The sequence below is a fragment of the Equus asinus genome, chromosome 20 (genome assembly GCF_041296235.1).
Source record: "Equus asinus isolate D_3611 breed Donkey chromosome 20, EquAss-T2T_v2, whole genome shotgun sequence".
NCBI lineage: Eukaryota > Metazoa > Chordata > Mammalia > Perissodactyla > Equidae > Equus > Equus asinus.
This window is the reverse complement of record NC_091809.1, coordinates 81,177,617-81,200,029: the sequence shown is the minus strand read 5'-3', so window position 1 is coordinate 81,200,029 and position 22,413 is coordinate 81,177,617. Positions and strand designations below refer to the sequence as shown.

General features: G+C 35.6%; 1 protein-coding gene across 8 annotated transcripts in view; it reads left to right on the top strand.

Annotated features, from left to right (window-relative positions):
- ACER3 (alkaline ceramidase 3) overlaps positions 1 to 22,413 on the top strand; it is a 158,946-nt gene that overhangs the window by 42,443 nt on the left and 94,090 nt on the right. For 6 of the 8 annotated variants that reach the window (XM_044752031.2, XM_014855811.3, XM_070490612.1 and 3 more), the window contains exon 2: positions 17,233 to 17,343. The exons of the other annotated variants lie outside the window; for them this stretch is intronic. In XM_044752031.2, the coding sequence (XP_044607966.1) occupies positions 17,233 to 17,343 (111 nt within the window). The remainder of the gene's footprint in view (positions 1 to 17,232; positions 17,344 to 22,413) is intronic. 8 annotated transcript variants of the gene reach the window in all.

The window sequence follows — 22,413 nt, the reverse complement described above, 5'->3', positions numbered from 1 at the left end:
ATTCTTGTATTGATGAAAATCCTTTTTATCTTTCTCTTTTCGGGGCGTAGCTGAAGTCCCTCCCCCTAAGTATCTTGTTGGTGCTCTTTGGTCCTGTGGTTCTTTCTCCCTTGCTAGTTCTTTACTTGCATCTCTTTCCTGCTAAATTATATAGATTTTTTCCTCAGGATAGGAACTAGGGTTATTCACTTGCTAACCTTTATTTATATGTCCCAATTCAACCCCTTACCCATAGAAAATACTTAGTAAATGTTTGTCAAATTGAACTGAATTTGTGTCCATCACTTTTTAAAGTAAGACATACCTGTTTTGGTTTCCTGGTTTTATTCCGCTATCTTTCTTAATTAAAAGCTACCGAGGAGTACCTAGTGCTGTAACATATTTATATGTTTTTTTTTAACTTTGGATGAACCAGAGTACCCCACAACTTACTTTCTTATTGGTCTGGATTGGAAGGCATTCTCCCTTGTGACGACAGTTCTTGAGCTAGTCCAAGTACCAAGACAATTCTCAGTCATCACTTAATAGTTAGCATAGCAAAATTGTGGAAGTTCCTGTATAATGTTCAATGGATCTTTCTCATATCAGAAATGATCTTTATATGCATTATTTGGTTATATTTATACTTCCATTGTATTTAATTATTTAAGTAATTTAAATATTACTGGATTTTCCCCCCATTTTACAGGTCAAGAAACTAAGACTTAAGCATAAATAAGTTGCCCAAGTTCACACAGCTAGGAGTTGGTGGTAGGTATGAACAAAGTGTTGCTTGCTATAAATTGAGGAGATTAAATTAGATGATCTCCCTGTCTTCTAGCTCAGTAATCTCTGAAGTTCTGGGGATCTTTAACATTATTTGGACATTTGCATAAGCAGTAAACTATCTGACAAAATCAACTTGCTTTGGGGAAAGTGCCAGGTTGCTTTCAGGCTCACACCGGCTCCTGCTTTCGTCTGGCTCATTTGCTGACTGTGCAGGAGGGCTCCTTGCAGAGGCACAGAAGCTGTATAGATCGCTTTTTCAGCTTCACCAGGTTTTAATGGTTCTGTTTTTTGTCTTTAGCTCTAGGTGGTAGTTATACAATTGTAAATACCACTGAGCTCTAAATTGTCTACCCAGTTGCCCTAGGGCTCTGTGTATCCTGCCAAATTCTGCAGAGCTGACTGCTGTGCACACTGGCTCCACCTACTGTCGCAGGAGACAAACGTCTTCCTTCTTATCTTCATTCAGAGTTGTTTCAAATTTACTCTTTTGCGCATTGCTTTTCTCCCCCGACTTTCTTTCCTATACTTCTGATTTTTGAGTTTTCTTCTTGCTTGCCAAAAGATGACTTTACCTATTAAGGAATCTGGAAATTATTGGAATATTGTCAACCTTGCCTATATTTTGGGGGTGAGAATACAGAGATTGTGTTTGGGGGTATAAAAATATCATAGCTTTCATATTTTTAAAAATCGCTTAAGTCTTTATCCAAACAGGACTCTCCTCTAGAAAAGAATAAGATTTTTTTACTTTAATGTTTTAATACACTATTGTGTGGTATATGAATGAATCTTGTGGGGTTTTTTGTTGTTTTTTGAGGAAGATTAGCCCTGAGCTAACATCTGCCACTAATCCTCCTCTTTTTGCTGAGGAAGACTGGCCCTGAGCTAACATCCATGCCCATTTGCCTCTACTTTGTATGTGGGACGCCTGCCACAGCATGGCTTGATAAGCTATGTGTAGGTCTGTGCCCAGGCTGCCGAAGCAGAACGTGCGAACTTAACTGCTGCATCTCTGGGCCGGCCCATGAATCTCTTGTTTTTATTTCTGGAAAAAAACTGTTTTAATTGAATTTTCCAGGAGCACCCCAACCCGGTTAAACTTAGTAGAAGTAATTTAGCCTTTATTTTCTGTGATTCATTTATATTATTAATGTTTTAATTTTAAATTGTAAAAACAATATAACCACATTGTAGAAAATATGGAAAAAAAGAAGAGGGGAAAACCCCATTATTTCACCATCTTAAAAAACACTTATTCTTTTCTTTTTTTTAAGATTGGCACCTGAGCTAACATCTGTTGCCAGTCTTCTTTGTTTTTGTGTATGTGTGTTTTCTTCTTCTCCTCCCCAAAACCCCCCAGTACATAGTTGCATATTCCAGCTGCAAGTGCCTCTGGTTGTGCTGTGTGGGATGCTACCTCAACATAGCCTGACGAGCAGTGGTATTTCTGTGCCCGGGATCCGAACCCGGGAAACCCTAGGCCACCGAAGCAGAGCACACGAACTTAACCACTCCGCCACGGGGCTGGCCCCTTAAAACATCCATTCTTATCATTTTGGTGCTTGGGGAACCCTTACCAACCATAGTTTTGGCCAGCCACGATTGGTGAAAACATAGTTTTATAATTGTGCTGGTTATCAATTTATTACCCCCAGCTCCAAATTCATCATTCATTGCATGCTCTGTGAAAATGGACCTGGGCCTTTTGAATGTTTCCTTTGACAGCTGGCAGGACATTAAACTTTGTCAGTAGAGGGCACTGAAGAGTCGTCGCAAGAGGAAGTTTTCCTTCCTGGTTGTGGTGTGCTAGCTTGGCAGCTTCTCCAGTACCTACCTGCCTATTGCGGTGCAAATGGTTTATCCAGCCTCTGCCTTGTGGGATGCCTGAGGATTCCACCAGTGTGCAGATCCTGAAACTTAGTCAGCTTCTCCACTGCCAGCTCTTGCAGAGGATTGCAGTTAGCAGCACCTAGTGGCCAGGAGCTCCCCTCTACAAGGGATCACCTTCCCCTGGCACTCCAGAGGGCAGATTAGGGACAATTTCCGAAGGGTGGATTTTTGGTAATCCCTGCAGGCATGGCGTCACAGCAACTTCTGCTGTTCGGAGAGCCATAGTCATGCCCTCTCCGATCAGGTCTGGATCTCAGCCCTCGCTGCGACCTCTTCTTTAAGGGTGTTCTATCTCTGTCTTAGGGGTAGTGGCTATTTCTTACATCTGCTATTCCTAAATTCTATAGAGTTCTCTTTACTTCTTACTAGCTAATCCCTCATTACTCCAGTTCCCTCTTATAGTTAATGATTCTTTGTAGTAAACTTTCCCTGTTCAAATTAATCTGTGGTTTATCTCTCCTGATTGTACCCTAACTGATACCATTTTTTAACCAAAAATTTTTATTCTATGATCAATTGGTATGAATTTTTTTGGTTCAGTAAAGTTAAATTAGCTAATATTTATATATCCCCTTGTTTACAAAGCAATTTCATGTCTCTTATTCTTTAAAGCAGCTTTTTAAAAACAACTTTTTATTCTTTTTGACTTCATAATCTTAGCTTCTTTACTTTATAGTCTTTTTGCCTTTGTGGTTAATCCTTTTCACGTCCTGTTTAAAAACTCATTGCTACTCCAAGGTCATGAAGATGTTCTCCCATGTTTTCTCCTAAAAGTTATATTGTTTTATCTTTCACATTTAATCCACAGTACATCTGGAATTTATTTTTGTGTAACAAATATGAGCTTGGGGTCCAGATTCATTTTTTTTCCCATGTAAATATCCAGTTGATCCAGTACCCTTTGTTGAAAAGACTGTCCTTTCGATACTACACTGCAGGGTCACGTTGGTTATGTAACTGTTGACCGTAAATGTTAGTTCGTTCTTGGAATCTTATCTGTTCTATTGTTCTGTTTGTCTGTCCTTGCTAATAGGCCTTGATGTCTAGTAGTGTAAATATTCCAGTTTTGTTGTTGTTACTCAAGATTGTCTTGACTCTTCTTGGCTTTTTAAATTTTCACATAAAGTTTAGAATAAGCTTATCATTTTAGAAAAAATTTTATTGAGGTCATAATAGCTTATAACACGAAATTTCAGTTGTGCATTATTTTTGGTCAGTCACCATATATATGTGCTCCTTCACCCCTTGTGCCCACCCCTTCTCCCTGGTAACCACTAAACTGTTCTCTTTGTCCGTGTCTTAGCTTATCTTCCACATATGAGTGAAATCATACAGTATTTGTCTTTCTATGTCTTCCTTATTTAGCTTAACATAATACCCTCAAGGTCCATCCATGTGGTTGTGAATGGGATGATTTTTGTCTTTTTTTATGGCTGAGTAGTATTCCATTGTATATATATACCACATCTACTTTATCCGATCATCGGTCGATGGGCACTTGGGTTGCTTCACTTCTTGGCTATTGTGTATAACGGCTGCAGTGAACATAGGGGTGCATAAATCTCTTTGAATTGTTGATTTCAAGTTCTTTGGGTAAATACCCGGTAGTGGGATAGCTGGGTCATATGGTATTTCTATTTTTAGTTTTTTGAGGAATCTCCATATTATTTTCCATAGTGGCTGCACCAGTTTGCATTCCCACCAGCAGTGTAGGAGGGTTCCCTATTCTCTATATCCTCTCCAACATTTGTTATTTTTTGTCTTGATGATTATAGCCATTCCAATATGTGTAAAGTGATATCTTCAGCTTATCAGTTTTTACCCAAAAAACTTGCTGGGAGTTTTATTAGTATTGTGCTTGCACATCTTTTGTTAGATTCGTACCTAGGTACGTGATATGTTTTGCTGCTGTTGTAAATTATATCTGTAGCACCACAGCTGCAGTTACAGGTTCAAGTTGTCAGTCTGACTCAGGAGTCAGAAGTGTCTTTAATACTATGTTTACTTGGCTTCAGAGAGAGAGAGTAGGTATAGAATCTTTATCTGATCTGGATGCCTAATAGCTGCTCAAATACACAGATTCAAGATAAAGAAAGAATTCATCAGGAGTCTAAGCAGAAAAGCAGGTCATTTACAAGGGAAAAATTCAGGCTAGCTTCAAACTTCTCCATCATAATGTTCAATCTGGAAGACAACAGCACTATACTTACAAACATTTGAAGAAAATAGAAACCTCAAAATTTTATAGCTAAGTCATCTTTTGAGTATAAAAGCTAAAGACAATATTCTCAAGCACTCAGGAAGTTGGGGAATACAGTACATGTAAATTCTTAAAAAACTGTATGAAGATGGATGATGAAATCTAAACAAGTAAAACTTGATTAGAAAAAAAAAAGAGAAAATGGAAAGAAAAGCCATGGAAAAAGACTGGTGGTGGGCACTGTATCCATTTAATAGAGAATTGAGGCTAAAAACAAGGATGACCATAGAATGACCGTATGACCCAGGAATTCCACTCCTAGGTATATACCCAAGAGAAATGAACACATGTCCACACAAAAACTTGTATATGAATGTTCACAGCAGCGTTATTCTTAATAGCCAGAGTGGAAATAACCCAAATGTCCAACTGATCAAATGTATAAACAAAATATGGTATATCCACACAATGGACTATTTGGAAATAAAAAAGATTGGAGTTCTAGATATATGCATGCTTCAACATGGGTGAACCTTGAAAACGTTATTCTAAGTGAGAGAAGCCAGACACAAAAGACTACAGATTGTTTGATTTCATTTATACGAAATGTCCAGAATAGCCAAATCCATAGAGACAGAAAGTTTATTAGTGGCTGCCAGGGACTGTGGGGAGGAGAGATGGGGAGTGACTGCTCCTGGGTTTGGGGTTTCATTTTGGGCTGATAAAAATGTTCTCAAATTAGATAGTGATAATGGTTGCACAAATCTGTGAATATATTAAAAACCACTGAATTATACACATGAAAAGGGTAAATTTTATGATATATGAATTATGTCTTGGTAAAACTTTTATTTAAAAAAAAACACAAGGATAGAAAATGCGCTTTGCAGAACTAAATGTAAATCCTTGACAGTGTGAAATATATAGTCCTTGACAATCTGGAAATGACTAATAAAATCAGTAAGTAGGGGAAGGGAGATGGTAGAAAATCTAGGAGTGTGAAGTTCTTTATGTTTCACAGCAAGTATGCATTTGCTATAAAAGTTAAACGTGTAAAAATCAAGACTCTAACCTTTTAGTCATTTTCATATTCAATTTTACTTTCTTTTATTAAATTAAGATATTTTTAATACTTTTTTTAAAAAAGAGCATATCTAATATCCTATACAACTTCGTCTTTTCTTTCTTAATTTATCCATCCATTTGTCTCTCTCTGTATATGTAAAGCTTAGCAAATATTAATGATGATAATTTCTGGGTGTTGGGATATTTAATTATTTAATATTTCTTACACTTTGCTGAATTGCTCTAATTTTTTATAGTGAACATTTGTCACTTTTGTTAGAGTGAAGTCATTCTAAAATAAACAAGCCACCATCTACTGTCACCAAGTCAAAAAAGTAAATAATGCATAATTTTATGACTAATACCAGAGGATAAAGGAGAAGCCACTATACCCAGGTTTCAGCAAGCAAGCATTCATGGATTTATTCATTCTGTCAGACTTTCCTGACTGCCTGCTCTGTCCTTGCTACTGTGCCAAGTGAAAAGCTTTCGAGTAAGACGTGGTCCTTGCTCAAAAAAAGTTCATAGTCCAGTAAGGCAGCTTGTTAGATTTTTGGGGCCAGCTCTAATTTTAGAATGTTTTACCTTATATTGAGGGGAAATCAGCTTCTCTGTAACTGCATTGGCTTTAATTTTGATATTTTACAGCAATGAGTCTCCTTCACCTTTAGTTTAACAATCTCAGATATTTGAAGGCAGCAGTCACACTATTCCTTCTATGACATGTCTTATTTACGTAAATGATTCCTTTACTTTAGTCTCTTTTGTTTAAAGTAGGGCGCCCCAATTGGTAAGCATTTCAGAGAAGCTGAATTAAAGCAGAGGGAAGTAGGATGACCACTACCCAGCTCTTTCCATATTTACCTCTATATATTGCTTTGAGGTAGTATGTTGAGATTTTCCCGTTCTTCCCTAAGAATAGTCTAGTGTCTTCTTTCTGTCTTTGGATCTTTCTCTCAGAGTTGTCCTTATTTCTTCTCAGCACAGTAGCCTGTATTTATGGTTTGCAATTCCTCATTCTAATTTGTAAAACTTTGCATTGTCCTTAATTGAGTTTCATGTAGTTTATAGGACCCTCCTCCCTGCCTCCAGGTCATTTGAAATGTATTTCTGACTCCTGTGGTATTGACATCTAAGCTAAATTTAATATTATCTGTACGTTTGGGCATGTTTCAATTCCTTTATCTCAGTCATCAGTAGAGATTTTCATTAGTTTGAATTCTAGGGCCCTCCTGAATGGCGCAATAGTCACATCTACAGGTTTACTTAATTGTTGTCAACAGCTGTTGATAACTGCTGTTTGAATATATGTATAACTTTTGATCTGTCTGGCTCGCTACCTCACATTTTCACCTTCCACCTAGGCAAATTTCTTTGCTATCTGTACAGTTTGAAATTTACTTAAACATTTTTAATAGAATAATCTTTGATATAAGTTTTAAAATATTGGTAAGGACCTTCCTTGTGCAAACATTGTGCTAGTGCATTTAGGGGGAGGAACATTGGCTATAAGAATAGATAGACTTGGAATAAAGTCGTGGCTCCATCATTTGCTTATTGCGAGAACTTGGATAAATTATATAATCTCTTAGCCTGACTTTATTGTTTCTGTAATGGGGCGATAATTCTTCACAAGGTAACGTTGTGAGAAGCAAGTAAGTTCCCACACGTAATGTGAGGTCTGGCACCTGGTGCTTAATAGACTCAGCAAGTTTTAGCTCCTTTCTCTCCTTTCAGGGACTAGCTCAAATCTTATCACGTCTATGAAACTATCTTAACTATTTTATTCCCTTTCCTAAAAGGTTCTTTAATTACTTTTTATTTTATCAAAGCAATACATTAAAAAATAGATAAAAATCCAGCTAGTGCCGAAAGGCTTGTAACAAAACCAGGAAGCTGTGCCCTTCCCTCTTTCCTCTCTACCCTCTAGTTCTACTCCCCAGAGGCAAAACTTTTTTTAAAAAAAAGCTTTATTGAGGTAAAGTTGACATACAATAGAATACGCCTATTTCAAGAGTACAAGTTAGGTTTTGACATAGGTATACAGGTGAAAACTATCACCACAATCAGGATAGTGAACGTATCCATACTTCCCAGTTTTCTCATGCCCCTTTCTAAATCCTCCTTCTCCATCCCTCCATCTCCTCCACCCCAGCCTCACCCCACCCACAACCACTGATCTGCTTTCTGACACTATAAGTTAGTTTGTATTTTCTAGACTTTTACGTGAACTGCTTTAATCCTTGTCTGCTAATTCTAACATCTGTGTCAGTTCTGGATTGGTGTCAACTGATTATTTTTCTCATCCTGGGCTATTTCTTCCTTATTTGTATGCCTGGTAATCTTTGATTGGATGCTAGACATTGTGATTTTTACCTTGTTGAGTGCTGGATATTTTTTGTATTGCCATAAGTAGTCTTGAATTTTATTCTATGACTCAGTTAAGTTACTTGGGAATAGTTTGATCCTTTTGGATTTTTTTTAGGTTTATTGAGGTATAATTGAAATATAACACCATGTAAGTTTAAGGTGTTTAATGTGTTGATTTGATACACTTACATATTTCAAAATGATGACCACCATAGCATTAGCTAACACCTCCATCCCGTCACATACTTACCATTTCTATTTTTGTGGTGAAAACATTTAAGATCTACTCTCTTAGCAACTTTTAAGTATATAATACAGTATTATTAGCTGTAATTACCATGCTGTATATTAGATATCCAGAGCTTGTTAATCATATCACTGGAAATTTATACCCTTTGATGAATATCTCCCCATTTCTCCCACTCCCAGCTTCTGATAAGCACCACTCTGTTCTCTTTTTCTCTAAGTTTGGCTTTTTTAGATTCCACATATATTTGAATACATGATATCATCCAGTATTTATCTTTGTCTGACATATTTCTCTTAGCATAATTCCCTCAATGTTCATCCAAGTTGTCGCAACAGGCAAGATTTCCTTCTTTCTCGTGCCTGAATAATATATCATTGTATATGTATACCACGTCTTTTTTATCCAATCATTCGTAGATGGGCATTTGGGTTGTTTCCACATCTTTGCTGTTGTGAATAGTCCTGCAGTGAAGAGGAGGGTACAGACATCTCTCTCAGATCCTGTTTTTATTTTCCTTGGATATGTACCAAGAAGTGGGATTCCTGGATCATGTAGTCTTATATTTTTAATTTTTTGAAGAACCTCCATACTGTTTTTCATAATAGCTGTACCAACTTTACATTCCCACCAACAGTGCAAAAAGGTTCCCTTTTCTCCACACCCTCCCCAACAGTTGCTATCTCTCTCCTTTTTGATGATAGCCGTTCTAACATTGTGCTTTGATTTGCATTTCCCTGATGTTAGTTATTTGGAGCATTTTTTCATGTATCTATTGGCCATCTGTATGTCTTCTTTGGGAAAATGTCTATTGAAATCCTCTGCCTATTTTTTAATCGAAGTTTTTGTCTATTGAGTTGTATGAGTTCTTTATATATTTTGGATATTAACCCATTATCAGATAGATGATTTGCAAATATTTCCTCCCACTCCATAAATTGCCTTTTCATTTTGTTGATTGTTTCTTTTGCTTTGCAGAAGCTTTTTAGTGTGATGTAGTCCCCCATTTATTTTTGCTTTTGTTGCTTGTGCTTTTCATGCTGTGTACAAAAATATCATTGCCAAGACCAATATCAGGGAAGTTTTCTCCTATTCTTCTTCTCAGAGTTCTACAGTTTCAGTTCTTATGCTTAAGTCCTTAATCCATTTCCAGTTCATTTTTGTGAGTGGTGTAAGACAGAAGTCCAATTTTGTTCTTCTGTGTGTGGTTATCCAGTTTTTCTAACACCTTTTATTGAGGAGACTATCCTTTTCCCACTGAGTGTTTTTGGCTCCCTTGTTAAATATTAGTTGATCGTATATGTGATGATTTACTTCTGGGCTCTTGATTCTGTTCCATTGGTGTATGTATCTATTTTTATGCCAGTACCATGCTGTTTTGATTACTATAGCTTTGTAATATAGTTTGAAATCAGGAAGTGTGATGCCACTGGCTTTGTTTTTCTTTCTCAGGATTTCTTTGGCTGTTAGGAGTCTTTTGGCTCCACACAAATTTTATGATTGTTTTTTCTATTTCTATGAAAAATGCTTTTGGAATTTTGGTAGGAATTTCATTGAATCTATAGATGGCTTTGGGTAGTATGGACATCTTAACAATATTAATTCTTCCAACTCGTGAACATGGGATAGCTCTCCATTTGTTTGTGTCTCCTTCAATTTCTTTCATGAAAGTCTTTTGTTTCTCTACGCTCAAGTATTGTCTTTTTTTTAATTGTGGTACCATTGCTTTATAACTATATAAATTTAGGGTGTACATCATTATATTTAGATTTTTGTGTAGATTACATCATGTTCACCACCCAAAGACTAGCTACAGTCCATCACCATACACATGTGCCTAATCATCCCTTTCATCTTCCTCCTTCCCTGCTTCCCTTCTGGTAACCACCAATCCAATCTCTCTCTCTATGTGTGTGTTTGTTGTTTTTATCTTCTATTTGTGAGTGAGATCATATGGTATTTGACTTTCTCCCTCTGACTTACTTTGCTTAGCATAATACCCTCATGTTCCATCCATGTTTTCCCAAGGGGCCAGATTTCATCGTTTCTTATGTCTGAGTAGTATTCCATTGTGTATATATACCACATGTTTATCCATTCATCCCTTGATGGGCAGCTAGGTTGCTTCCAAGTCTTGGCTATTGTGAATAAAGCTTCACTGAACATAGGGGTGCATATATCTTTACGCATTTTTGCTTTTATGTTCTTTGGATAAATACCCAGCAGTGGAATAGCTGGATCGTATGGTAGTTCTAGTCTTAATTTTTGGAGGAGTCTCCATACTGTTTTCCATAGTGGCTGCACCAGTTTGCACTCCCACCAGCAGTGTATGGGAGTTCCCTTTTCTCCACATCCTCTCCAACACTTGTTATTTCCTGTCTTCTTAATTATAGCCATTCTGATGGGTGTGAGGTGATATCTCTTTGTAGTTTTGATTTCATTTCCCTAATAATTAGTGATGTTGAACATCTTTTCGTGTGCCTGTTGGCCATCCGTATATCTTCTTTGGAGAAATGTCTGTTCAGATCTTTTGCACATTTTTTAATTGGGTTGTTACTTTTTTGTTGTTGTTGAGATGTATGAGTTCTCTATGTATTTTGGATATTAACCCCTTATCAGATATATAGTTTGCAAATATCTTCTCCCAATTGTTAGGTTGTCTTTTCATTTTGTTGATGGTTTCCTTTTCTGTGCAGAAGCTTTTTAGTTTGGTGTAGACCCATTTGTTTATTTTTTCTATTGTTTCCCTTGCTCGGTCAGACATGATACTTGAAAGTATGTTGCTAAGATCGATGTCAAAGAGCATACTGCCTATGTTTTCTTGTAGAAGTTTCATGGTTTCAGGTCTTACATTGCAGTCTTTAATCCATTTTGAGTTAATTTTTGTGTATGGCGTAAGATAATGGTCTACTTTCATTCTTTTGTATGTGGCTGTCCTGTTTTCTCAGCACCATTTGTTGAAGAGACTTTCCTTTCTCCATTTATATTGTTGAAAATTAGCTGTCCATAGATGTGTGGGTTTATTTCTGGGCTCTCGATTATGTTCCATTGATTGGTGTGTCTGTTTTTTTGCCTACCATGCTATTTTGATTACTATAGCTTTGTAGTGTATTTTGAAATCAGGGATTGTGATTCCTCTAGCTTTTTTCTTTTTTCCTCAAGATTCCTTTGGCTATTCAGGGTCTTTTGTTGTTCCATATAAATTTTAGGATTCTTTGTTCTATTTTCTGTGAAAAAATGTTATTGGAACTTTGATAGGGATGGCATTGAATCTGTGGATTGCTTTAGGGAGTATGGACATTTTAACTATGTTAGTTCTTCCAATCCAAGAGCACGGAATATCTTTCCATTTCTTTGTGTCTTCTATTTTTCATGAAAGTCTTATAGTTTTCATAGTACAGATCTTTAACTTCCTTGGTTAAATTTATTCTTAAATATTTTAACGTTTTGGTTTATATTGTAAATGGGATTGTTTTCTTTATCTTTCAGATGTTTTGTTGTTGTATAGAAACACAACTGTTTTCTGAATGTTGATTTTGTATCCTGCAACTTTACTGAGTTCATTGATTAGTTCTAGCATTTTTTTTTGAGGAAGATTAGCTCTGAGCTAACATCCGCCACCAATCTTCCTCTTTTTACTGAGGAAGATTGACCCTGAGCTAACAGCTGTGCCCATCTTTCTCTACTTTATATGTGGGACACCTGCCACAGCATGGCTTGATGAGTAGTGTGTAGGTCGGCACCTGGGATCTGAACCTGTGAACCCCAGGCTGCCGGAGCAGAGCATGCAAACTTAACTGCTATGCCCATGGGCCAGCCCCTAGTTCTAGAGTTTTTTTGGTGGAGTCTTTAGGATTTTCTATATGTGATATCACATCATCTGCAAATGAGACAACTTTATTTCTTCCTTTCCTATTTGGATGACTTTTATTTCTTTTTCTTGCTTGATTGATCTGGCTAGGATTTCTGTTACTATGTTGAATAGGAGTAGTGAGAGTGGGCACCCTTATCTTGTTCCTGATCTTAGTGGAAGAACTTTCAAGCTTTCACTATTGAGTATGATGTTGGCTGTGGGTTTGTCATATATGGCCTTTATTGTGTTCAGGTGTGTTCCTTCTATATCCAATTTGTTGAGTGTTTTTATCATCAAAGGATGTTGTTTGCCAAATGCTTTTTCTGCATCTCTTGAGATGATCATATGACTTCTTTTATTCTGTTAATGTGGTGTATCACATTTAGTGATTTGCATATGTTGAACCATTTTTGCATCCCAGGAATAAATCCCACTTGATCATGGTGTATGATCCTTTTAATGTGCTGTTGAATTCAGTTTGTTAATATTTTGTTGAGAATTTTTGCATCTGTATTCACCAGGGATATTGGTCTGTAATTTTCTTATTTTGTAGTGTCCTTATCTTGCTTTGGTATCAAGGTAATGCTGGACTGGTAAAATGAGTTTGGAAGTATTCTCTCTTGTTCTATTTTTTTTGGAAGAGTTTGAGAATTGGTGTTAATTCTTCTTTAAATATTTGATAGAATTACCACTGAAAGCACTTGTCCTTAGCTTTTCTATGTTGGAAGGTTTTTGATTACTGATTCAATCTCATTACTTGTTATTGGTGTATTCAGATTTTCTATTTTTCCCTGATTCAGTCTTGGTGGATTGTATATATGCAGGAATTTATCCATTTCTTGTAGGGTTTCCAATTTGTTGGCATATAATCATTCATAGTAATCTCTCATGATCCTTTGTATTTCTGTGATATTAGTTGTAATTTCCTCTTGCATTTCTGATTTTATTTATTTGAGTCCTCTCTGTTTTTTTGGAGTTAGTCTAGCTAAAAGTTTGTCAGTTTTGCTTATCTTTTCTGAAAACCAGCTTGGCGCTGGCCTGCTGGCACAGTGGTTAAGTTCGCACATTGTGCTTTGGCACCCCAGGGTTCACCAGTTTGGATCCTGGGTGTGGACCTAGACATTGCTCATCAAGCCATGCTGTGGCAGGCATCCCACATATAAAATAGGAGGAAGATGGGCATGGATGTTAACTCAGGGCCAATCTTCCTCAGCAAAAAGAAGAGGATTAGCGGCAGATGTTAGCTCAAGGCTAGTCTCCCTCCTAAAAAAAAGAAAGAAAGAAAACCAGCTCTTAGTTCATTGACTTATTTCATTTATTTCCCTTTCCTAACTTTGGGCTTAGTTCTGTTTTTTTCCTCCTAGTTTGTGAGATGTAAAGTTAGGTTGTTTATTTGAGATCTTCCTTTTTTCTTAATGTAGGTGTTTATTGCTATAAACTTTCCTCTTAGAACTGCTTTACTGCATTGTGTAAGTTTTGGTATGTTGTGTTTCCATTTTTCATTTGTTTCAAGGTATTTTTTTTTTTTTAAAGATTTTATTTTTTCCTTTTTCTCCCCAAAGCCCCCTGGTACATAGTTGTATATTCTTTGTTGTGGGTCCTTCTAGTTGTGGCATGTGGGACGCTGCCTCAGTGTGGTTTGATGAGCAGTGTCATGTCCGCGCCCAGGATTCGAACCAACGAAACACTGGGCCGCCTGCAGTGGAGCGCGCGAACCCAGCCGTTCAGCCACGGGGCCAGCCCCCTCAAGGTATTTTTTAATTTACCTTTTGATTTCTTCTTTGCCCCATTGGTTGTTTGGGAGTGTGTTGTTTAATTTCCACATATTTGTGAATTTCTAGTTTTCCTCTCATTTTTGATTTCTGGTTTTAAACCATTGTGGTTGGAAAAGATACTTTGTATGATTTCACTCTGTTTAAATTTGCTAACACTTGTTTTGTGACCTATCATATGATCTATTCTGGAAAATGTTTTGTGTGTGCTTGAGGAGAATGTGTATTCTACTGCTGTTGGATGAAATGTTCTGTATGTCTGTTAGGTCCATTTGGCCTCAAGTGTAGTTGAGTTCAACTTTTCTGTATTGATTTTCTGTTTGGCTGATCTATCTATTGTTCAAAGTGGGACATTGAAGTTCCCTACTATTATTGTATTGTTGTCTATTTCTCCCTTCAGATCTATAGCTTAATATATTTGGATGTTCTGATGTTGGATGCTTATATATTTACAACTGTTATATCCCCTTGATGAATTAACCCTTTATTATTATATTACATCATGGTCTTCTTTGTTGTTCCAAGTTTTGGCTTAAAGTCTGTTTTGTGTTATATAAGTTTAGTTACTTGTGCTCTCTTTTGGTTTCCACCTGCATGGAATATCTTTTTCCATCCCTTCTTTTTGAGCCTCTGTGTGTCCTTAAAGCTGGAGTGAATCTCTTGTGTCCAGCATATAGTTAGGTCTTGTTTTTTGGTCCATCCAGCCACAATATGCTTTTTAATTGGAGAATTTAATCCATTTACCTTTAGAGTAATTATTGATAAGTAAGGACTTAACTAATGCTGTGTTATTAATTGTTTTCTCGCTGTTTTGTAGTTCCTTTATTTCTTTCTTCCTTTCTTGCTGTTTTCCTTTGTGAATTGGTGATTTTCTGTAGTGGTATGCTTTGATTCCCTCCTCTTTATCTTTTGTGTGTCTACTGTAGGTCTTTGCTTTGTGGTTACCATGAGGCTTACATGAAACAGTTTGTAGATACAACAGTCACTTTTATGCTGATAACAATGTAACTTCACATACTAAAACTCTACCCTTTTAGGGTTTTGTTTTTTTTTTTGAGGAAGATTAGCCCTGAGCTAACTACTGCACTCCTCCTCTTTTTGCTGAAGGAAGCCTGGCCCTGATCTAACATCCATGCCCATCTTCCTCTACTTTATATGTGTGACGCCTACCACAGCATGGCGTGCCAAGTCTGCACCCGGGATCTGAACTGGCGAACCTTGGGCCACCGAGAAGTGGAACATGCGAACTTAACCGCTGTGTCACCAGGCTGGCCCCAGCCCCTTTTAGGTTTTTGATATCACACTTTACCTGTTTTTTATAGTGTATTCATTAAAAAATTACTGTAGCTGTAGTTATTTTTAATACTTCCGTCCTTTCACCTTTATACTGGAGTTAAATGATTAATACACCATCATGTTACAGTTATTAGAGTGTTCTGAATTTGACTATATACTTACTTTACTAGTGTGTTGTATATTTTCATGTTACTAATTAGCATCCTTTCATTTTAGCTTGAAGATCTTGTCTTTTTAATGTAAGCATTTATAGCTATAAATTTCCCCCTTAGCACTGCTTTTTCTGTGTCCCATTAATTTTGATATGTTGTATATTCATTTTAATTTATCTCTAAGTATTTTCTAATTTCCCATGTGATTTCTTTGTTGATCCATTGGTTGTTTAAGAATGTGTTGTTTAATTTCCACAAATTTGTGAATTTTCTCGTTTTCCTTCTGTTATTTATTTCTAACTTCATTCTGTTGTGGTTGGAGGAGATGCTTTGTATAACTATCTTTTTAAGTCTATTGAGGCTTAATTTATAGCTAACATATGATCTAGTAGCCAGCCCTGGTGGTCTAGTGGTTAAGATTTGGTGCTTTCCCCACCACAGCCTTCATTTCCTGTGGGAACCACACCACCCATCTGTCAGTTGTCATACTGTGTCTTTTGCATTTTGCTGTGATGCTGAAAGCTATGCCACTTGTATTTCAAATACCAACAGGGTCACCTGTGGTGGACAGTTTTCTTTGTAGCTTATGGACTAGACATACTAGGACCTGGGCACTTCTGAAAAAATTGGCCATGAAAACCCTATGAATAGCAGTAGAGCATTGTCTGATATGGCTCCAGAAGGTGAGAGGATGGCGCAAAAAGACCAGGCAGGGTTCTACGCTGTACACAGGGTCACTAGGAGTCAGAATCAACTCAACGTCAGTAACAACAACAAAAAGCATATGTTCTATCATGGAAAATGTTCCATGTACTCCTGAGAAATGTATATGCTGTTGTTCTGGGTGGAGTGTTCTCTATAGGCCTGTTAATTGATATTTATCTTGAATCAGCTCCCATATTGAAAATCATTCATTTGGAATTTTGAATGTATTGTGCCACTTTATTCTACTTAGAATCAGTTTATAAAATAGTTTAGCCATTTCTTTTCTCATTTTACTACTTCTGCTGTTGGGGTTATTGTTTCTTTGCTATTCATGTTTGACCTTTGTTTTTTAAAGACAGGAACAAAAATCAGATTAAGATCCATTACTTTTTGTCTTATACTAGAAACATAGAAACTAGAAACTAAAAACATTACTACAAAAATGAAATTTTAAAAAGACATGCAAAATGCAAACCCCAAGTTTTTGCTGTTTGATTCAACAGAGAAAATTAACTGAATTCTGTGTTTGATCTTGTCATGCTGTATCTGTGGATCACCCTTCCAGTAGCATTGGTGTAGGCTGCCTTCTTTAACTGGTTTTTTTTTGCTGTATCTTTGAGGTTCTTTCTGAGATACATTTCCTTTTTATGTTTGGAATGTAGAATTTCCTTTAGTTGATGTTCTAGTTGAAAATTCTTAGTTTCATATGTCTGAGGGTATCTTTATTTTACTTGGATTCTTGTAAGAAATTTTTGTTGAGTGGAGAATTATTTTTCTTTAGCGCCTTGTAAATATCTTTCCACTATGTTGCTGAGAAGTCACCTATTTTGTTTTTGTTAAGGGCCAAGTGCATGTATCTTTATTTAAAGTGGTATTGATGAATCTAATTATCTTCTTGTGTTTCTGTCCTATAGGGAATACAGTGAGTAACCTGATTATGATTATACCTCCAATTTTTGGTGCAATTCAGAGTGTTAGAGATGGACTGGAAAAGCGGTACATTGCTTCTTACTTAGCACTCACCGGTATGTATAACACTTCATCTAAAAAATGATATACAGTGTTCAGATGGGCTGTTTTTCTCATTCATTCCTAAAATTGGTTTTCAATTTTGTATTGTTTATTACAGAACTTGAATATATTCTGAAACGTCTGAAGTAAAATTCCACAAATCTTGCCAGTAAATTGAACTGCATTTTGATAAAATTTTTGAAAAATCATAAAATATTTTAAGCAGACAGAAACGAATGGAGATAACATAACAAATATACCCATGTATCTTACCACTCAGTGTTGTCAGAGCTTAACACTTTGCAATATTTGTTTCAGATCTTACTTTTTCTTTTTTAAAGAAATAAACTAGTATAGATAAAAATTGAAGCTCCCTTTGTATTCCTGCTTGATTTTACTTCTGTCATCTTCCCAGCTCACCCTCCAGAGTTAACTTCTGTACTGAATTTGATTATCATTTTCTCAAATGTTTTTGTCTTTATGCTACATATATATGTATCCTTAAAAGTATGTATACTATGGTTCGCAGATTTTTAAATTTTTGGTAAAGGATACCATACTGTATCTAACCTTCTGCAACTTACTCAATTTCCTGTGCTTGTCTGTGGGGCAGGGACTGTGTTTTAGGTATCTTTGTATCCCTCTTGTCTGGCAATTTAGTGGTCCTCGATAAATGTTGGATGGATAGATGAATGAACTTTACTAGAGCCTAAGATGGGAAAATCACTCTGTCATGTTCTTGCATTATCATTATAGAGACAAAAATAGCAAAGAAAGTGGATTCTAGTTTGTTTCTTCTACATAACTTTCTTAACTAAACACAATTTCTTCCATTTTAGCTCATGGTAGATATTTATGCATGGGCAGAAAGGACTGTTAATCACCACAAAACTGTAAGCCATAGTGTATCATATCACATTCAGTCATAATTAGATTCATTATTGGATATGAGAGACTTGAATTTCTGAATCTGTTTCTCATATGCATGGTGTTTTAAGAAAGTTACTTGGTTTGTCTTCACAAGGAAGACTTGTTCACCAACTTAGCCCTTTGCTGTATTTCCTGGGTTGTTTGAAGAATGTTTATAAAATACTGCCAAATCACAATCAGTAATAACCAATAAGAATAAAAAAGATTTGAGGGACTTTAAGGTTGTCCTTGCATAATGTGGCCTCCTAAGTTAGAATTTGTCCACTCATCCTCCCAGAAAACTATACAGATTAAGAAGGAAAGTAAATAAAACCACACTTAACCCAGACTTTCACTCTTACTAGGAGAAAAAGAATACTGTGAACTTCAAATTGATTTTAAATAAGAAATAAACACCAAATTACAATAGAACTATCTTTGCTGTTTTAGACTGTGTCCAGTATTTTTGCCATAAACATCTTTGCTGCAAGCAGTTTTGCCACAAACACCTTCACTACACAACTAAATTGGTTGTAAGGCAATTTTGCTGTAAAAGAAAAATAACTTGTTGATTGGTAGTTTAGGTTTTATTTGGTTCCAAATGGCTTTCATTTGGTTCGTATGGTTTTCATTTGGTTACAACACTTCTAACTGAACTAAATAGTCTCAAACAAAGAAATGAATCAAAAATTTAAAAACTAATAACAAAAATAGCCCCTTCTCCACGTAAAAGAAATAAAATTAGAATTGATTAAAGCTAGGAAAGAAATTAAGGCTGAATCACAGTGTGTTGAATAATAAGGGCTATTTAAGAAAGACAGAGAAACAAGCAAGAACATGAAAATGAGATAGAGTCAAAGAGAAAGTGATTGAAATGGAAGACAGGCAAGGAAGATCCAATATACATATAATTGGAGACCCTGAAGAAGAAGAAGAAGAAGAAGAAGAAGAAGAAGAAGAAGAAGAAAAACAACAATGAAACAGAACTTATATTTAAAACTGTAAATCAAGAAGACATTTTGGAAATGAAAGAAGATCTGAACCTCTATATTAAAAGGTCCATTTTTACCTCATAAAACTGACTTGGAATGGTCAGCTCTGAAACGTAGACTGGTAAAACTACTGCATTTTAAAAATGAAAAAATCCTCAAAGCTCTAGGGAAAAAGACCAGATTACTTACAAAGGCAAGAAAATTAGGCTGGCATTAGACTTCTGCAGCAACATACAAAGAAGGGTACCAGTGGAGCAGCATTTTTAGTGCAAGCCAAGGATTGTTTGTTCTAACCAAATTGTTTTTTAGGTATCCAGGTTATAGAAAAACAGTTTTAAGCATGCAAGTTCTCGTTGAACACTGTGCACATGACTTCTTCCTGTCGAATCCACAAGCACTGCGTTGTCTAATTTGCATTACCACATTAATCTAATTAAATTACCACATGTGGTAATTTAAATTTAAATTAATTAAAATTAAGTAAAATGTAAAACTCAGGTCCTCTGTCACACTAGCCACATTTCAGGTGCTCAGTCCCCATATGTGGCTTGTGGCTATCATATTGGGCAGTGTAGATACAGAACATCTCCTTCATCACAGAAAGTTTTGCTGACTGCATTGTACTAGAGAATGATGTTCATCCAACTAAGAGAAGACTGGGGAACCTTTGGCAGAATGTCTAATGATGAGCATTTGATATATTTAACTATAGATCCAAGACTAAAGCAGAGGTGGGATAAAGATCAAAGTATATGGATGTCATGTGCTCTGATAAAGTAGAAAGAATGCAGTTTTTCAAATAGGGGAAGGAAAGGGCAAAGTAGAATAAGTTAATTGACTGCTGCCTAGGTAATAAGTTGAGCATTAAAGAATGTGATATAAAAGTAACAAACCAGATAGTAAAAGGTTAGGTAGGAAAAAAAAGGGGGGGCCAGGGTACTGTAAAAGGCATAAAATACAAAAGTAAGCCCAGAACAAAAAAACCTCTTTCCTCAATACCAAAAGAATTTTTTAAAGAGCAATAAAAGACATCTCACTTACAGGAATAGACATTAAATATAAAATAATTATATATAGTAAATATAAAATAATATGCATTTAATATAAAATAATATATATAAGGTCTAATGCCAGCCTGATTTTCTTGCTTTTGTAAGTAATGTGGTCTTTTTCCTTAGAGTTTTGAGGATTTTTTCATTTTTAAATGCACATAATAAAGCAGTAATTATAGTAAAGTATATTAAAGCAATATAGTGAAGTATAGTCACATACTTTATAGTATAGTAAAGCAATATAATGTGACAGAGTTGAGATTAAACATATCAGTCATATCAATCAATGTGAATCAGCTTAACTTACTTATCAAAAGAAAAAGATTTTCGCATTTGCTCACTAAACAAGATTGAACTTTATGCTTTATACGAAAGGCACACCTAAAAGAAAGTGATTCAGAAAAGTTAGAAACAGAAATAATAAGAAAGCAGGGATAGTGATTGTAATATCATATAAAGTAGAATTTCCTTCAAAAGGCATTAAATGTAACAAAGAAGGACTTTATAATGCTAGAAGCCATGCTTCACAATGAAAGTATGACAGTTATTCATATCTCTGCACCAAATAATACAGCCACCGCTTTTATATGGCTACAAGAGATAGAAACAGAAATTGATAGAAACATAAGAATAATAGAAGATTATATGCCACACTTAGGACAAGACAGGTAAAGTGAACAAAAAAAACTCAATATCTAAAAGATCTAAACAACAGAACCAATAAAGAAGATGTTGTGGATTTATGCTGAACTTTACATCCTGATGATAGAGAATATGCTCTCCTTTCAAGTAAACATAGAACAGTCATAAGAACAAAACAGTAAGTTCCATGAAGTAGAACTATTAAAACAATGTCCTCTGATCACAGTGCAGCCACACCAGAAATTAACAACAAATTCAAACCATAAAAAGGCTCTTTCTTTCTGAAATTTTAAAATCTTCCATTAACTCTTGGTTGAAAGGGAAAATACAAACTGAAATTATAGACTTCCCAAAATACAATTATAGGAAAACTCCACATACCAGAATGGATGGGGGTTGATTTAAAGCAACCATAAGATAATACGTAGATAATACATAGGCTTAAACACTTAAGTAATAATAAAAGATAAAAACGGAAAGTGAAAAAGTAAGATCTCAACTCAAAAGGCAAGAAAAAAGACCACAAAGTAGGCCAGATGAAAGTTCAAGGGAGAAAATTATAAAGATAAAAGCAGAAATTAACAAGATAGAGGACAAATATAGTTCTACTTAATGAATCAAAATCCATCTTTTTAAAGAAAAAGTCAATAACTAGCTAAGTTAAACAAAAAGGAAGCAAGCATAAACATGCAAAATAAGAAATGACAAAGGGGGAATATCCATTGAAACAAAGGAAAAAGGTTTTAAAACCTCTATATAAATAAATTTAGAATTGGATAATTTCCTAGGAAAATAAAGTTTACCAAAGTTGACCCCAGGAAAAAGATAGAAAGCTTTGAACAGGCCAATTTCTATGTAGGAAATAGAATAAGTTATGAAGAAACTCCTCCAAAAAAAAAGCACACAAAAAAGCGCCAGGCCTGGATAGTTTCACACAGAGTTCTACTAAGCCTTCAAAGACCGGATAGTCCCAATACTACGTAAATTTTTCGAAAGCATAGATAATGAAGGAAAACTTTCAAGTTAATTTTATGAAACGAACAACATTGTTATGTAAATCTGATAAAAATGCCATAAAAAAGAAAGTTAAGGACAAATATCATGAATGAATATCAATGAAGATATAAATAATTAGCAAACAAAAAGAAATGAACTACTGATACATGTAACATGGGTGAATCTCAAAAACATTATGCTAAGTGGGAAAAACTAAAACACAAAAGACCACAGGTTTTATGATCCTATTTATACGAAATTTCTAGAAAAGGCAAAAATAGAGAAATAATATCTAGAAAAGGCAAAAATTATTAGTTACCTGGGGTTTAGGGTGGGAGTAGATATTCCCTTATACAAATGGGCATAAGGGAAATTTTTTGGGTGATGGAAGTATCATAAAACTGGATTGTGATTATTGCACAACTCTTAAATTTACTAGAACTCATAAAACTGTACACTTGCAATGAGTGATTTAATGGTATATCTCAATACT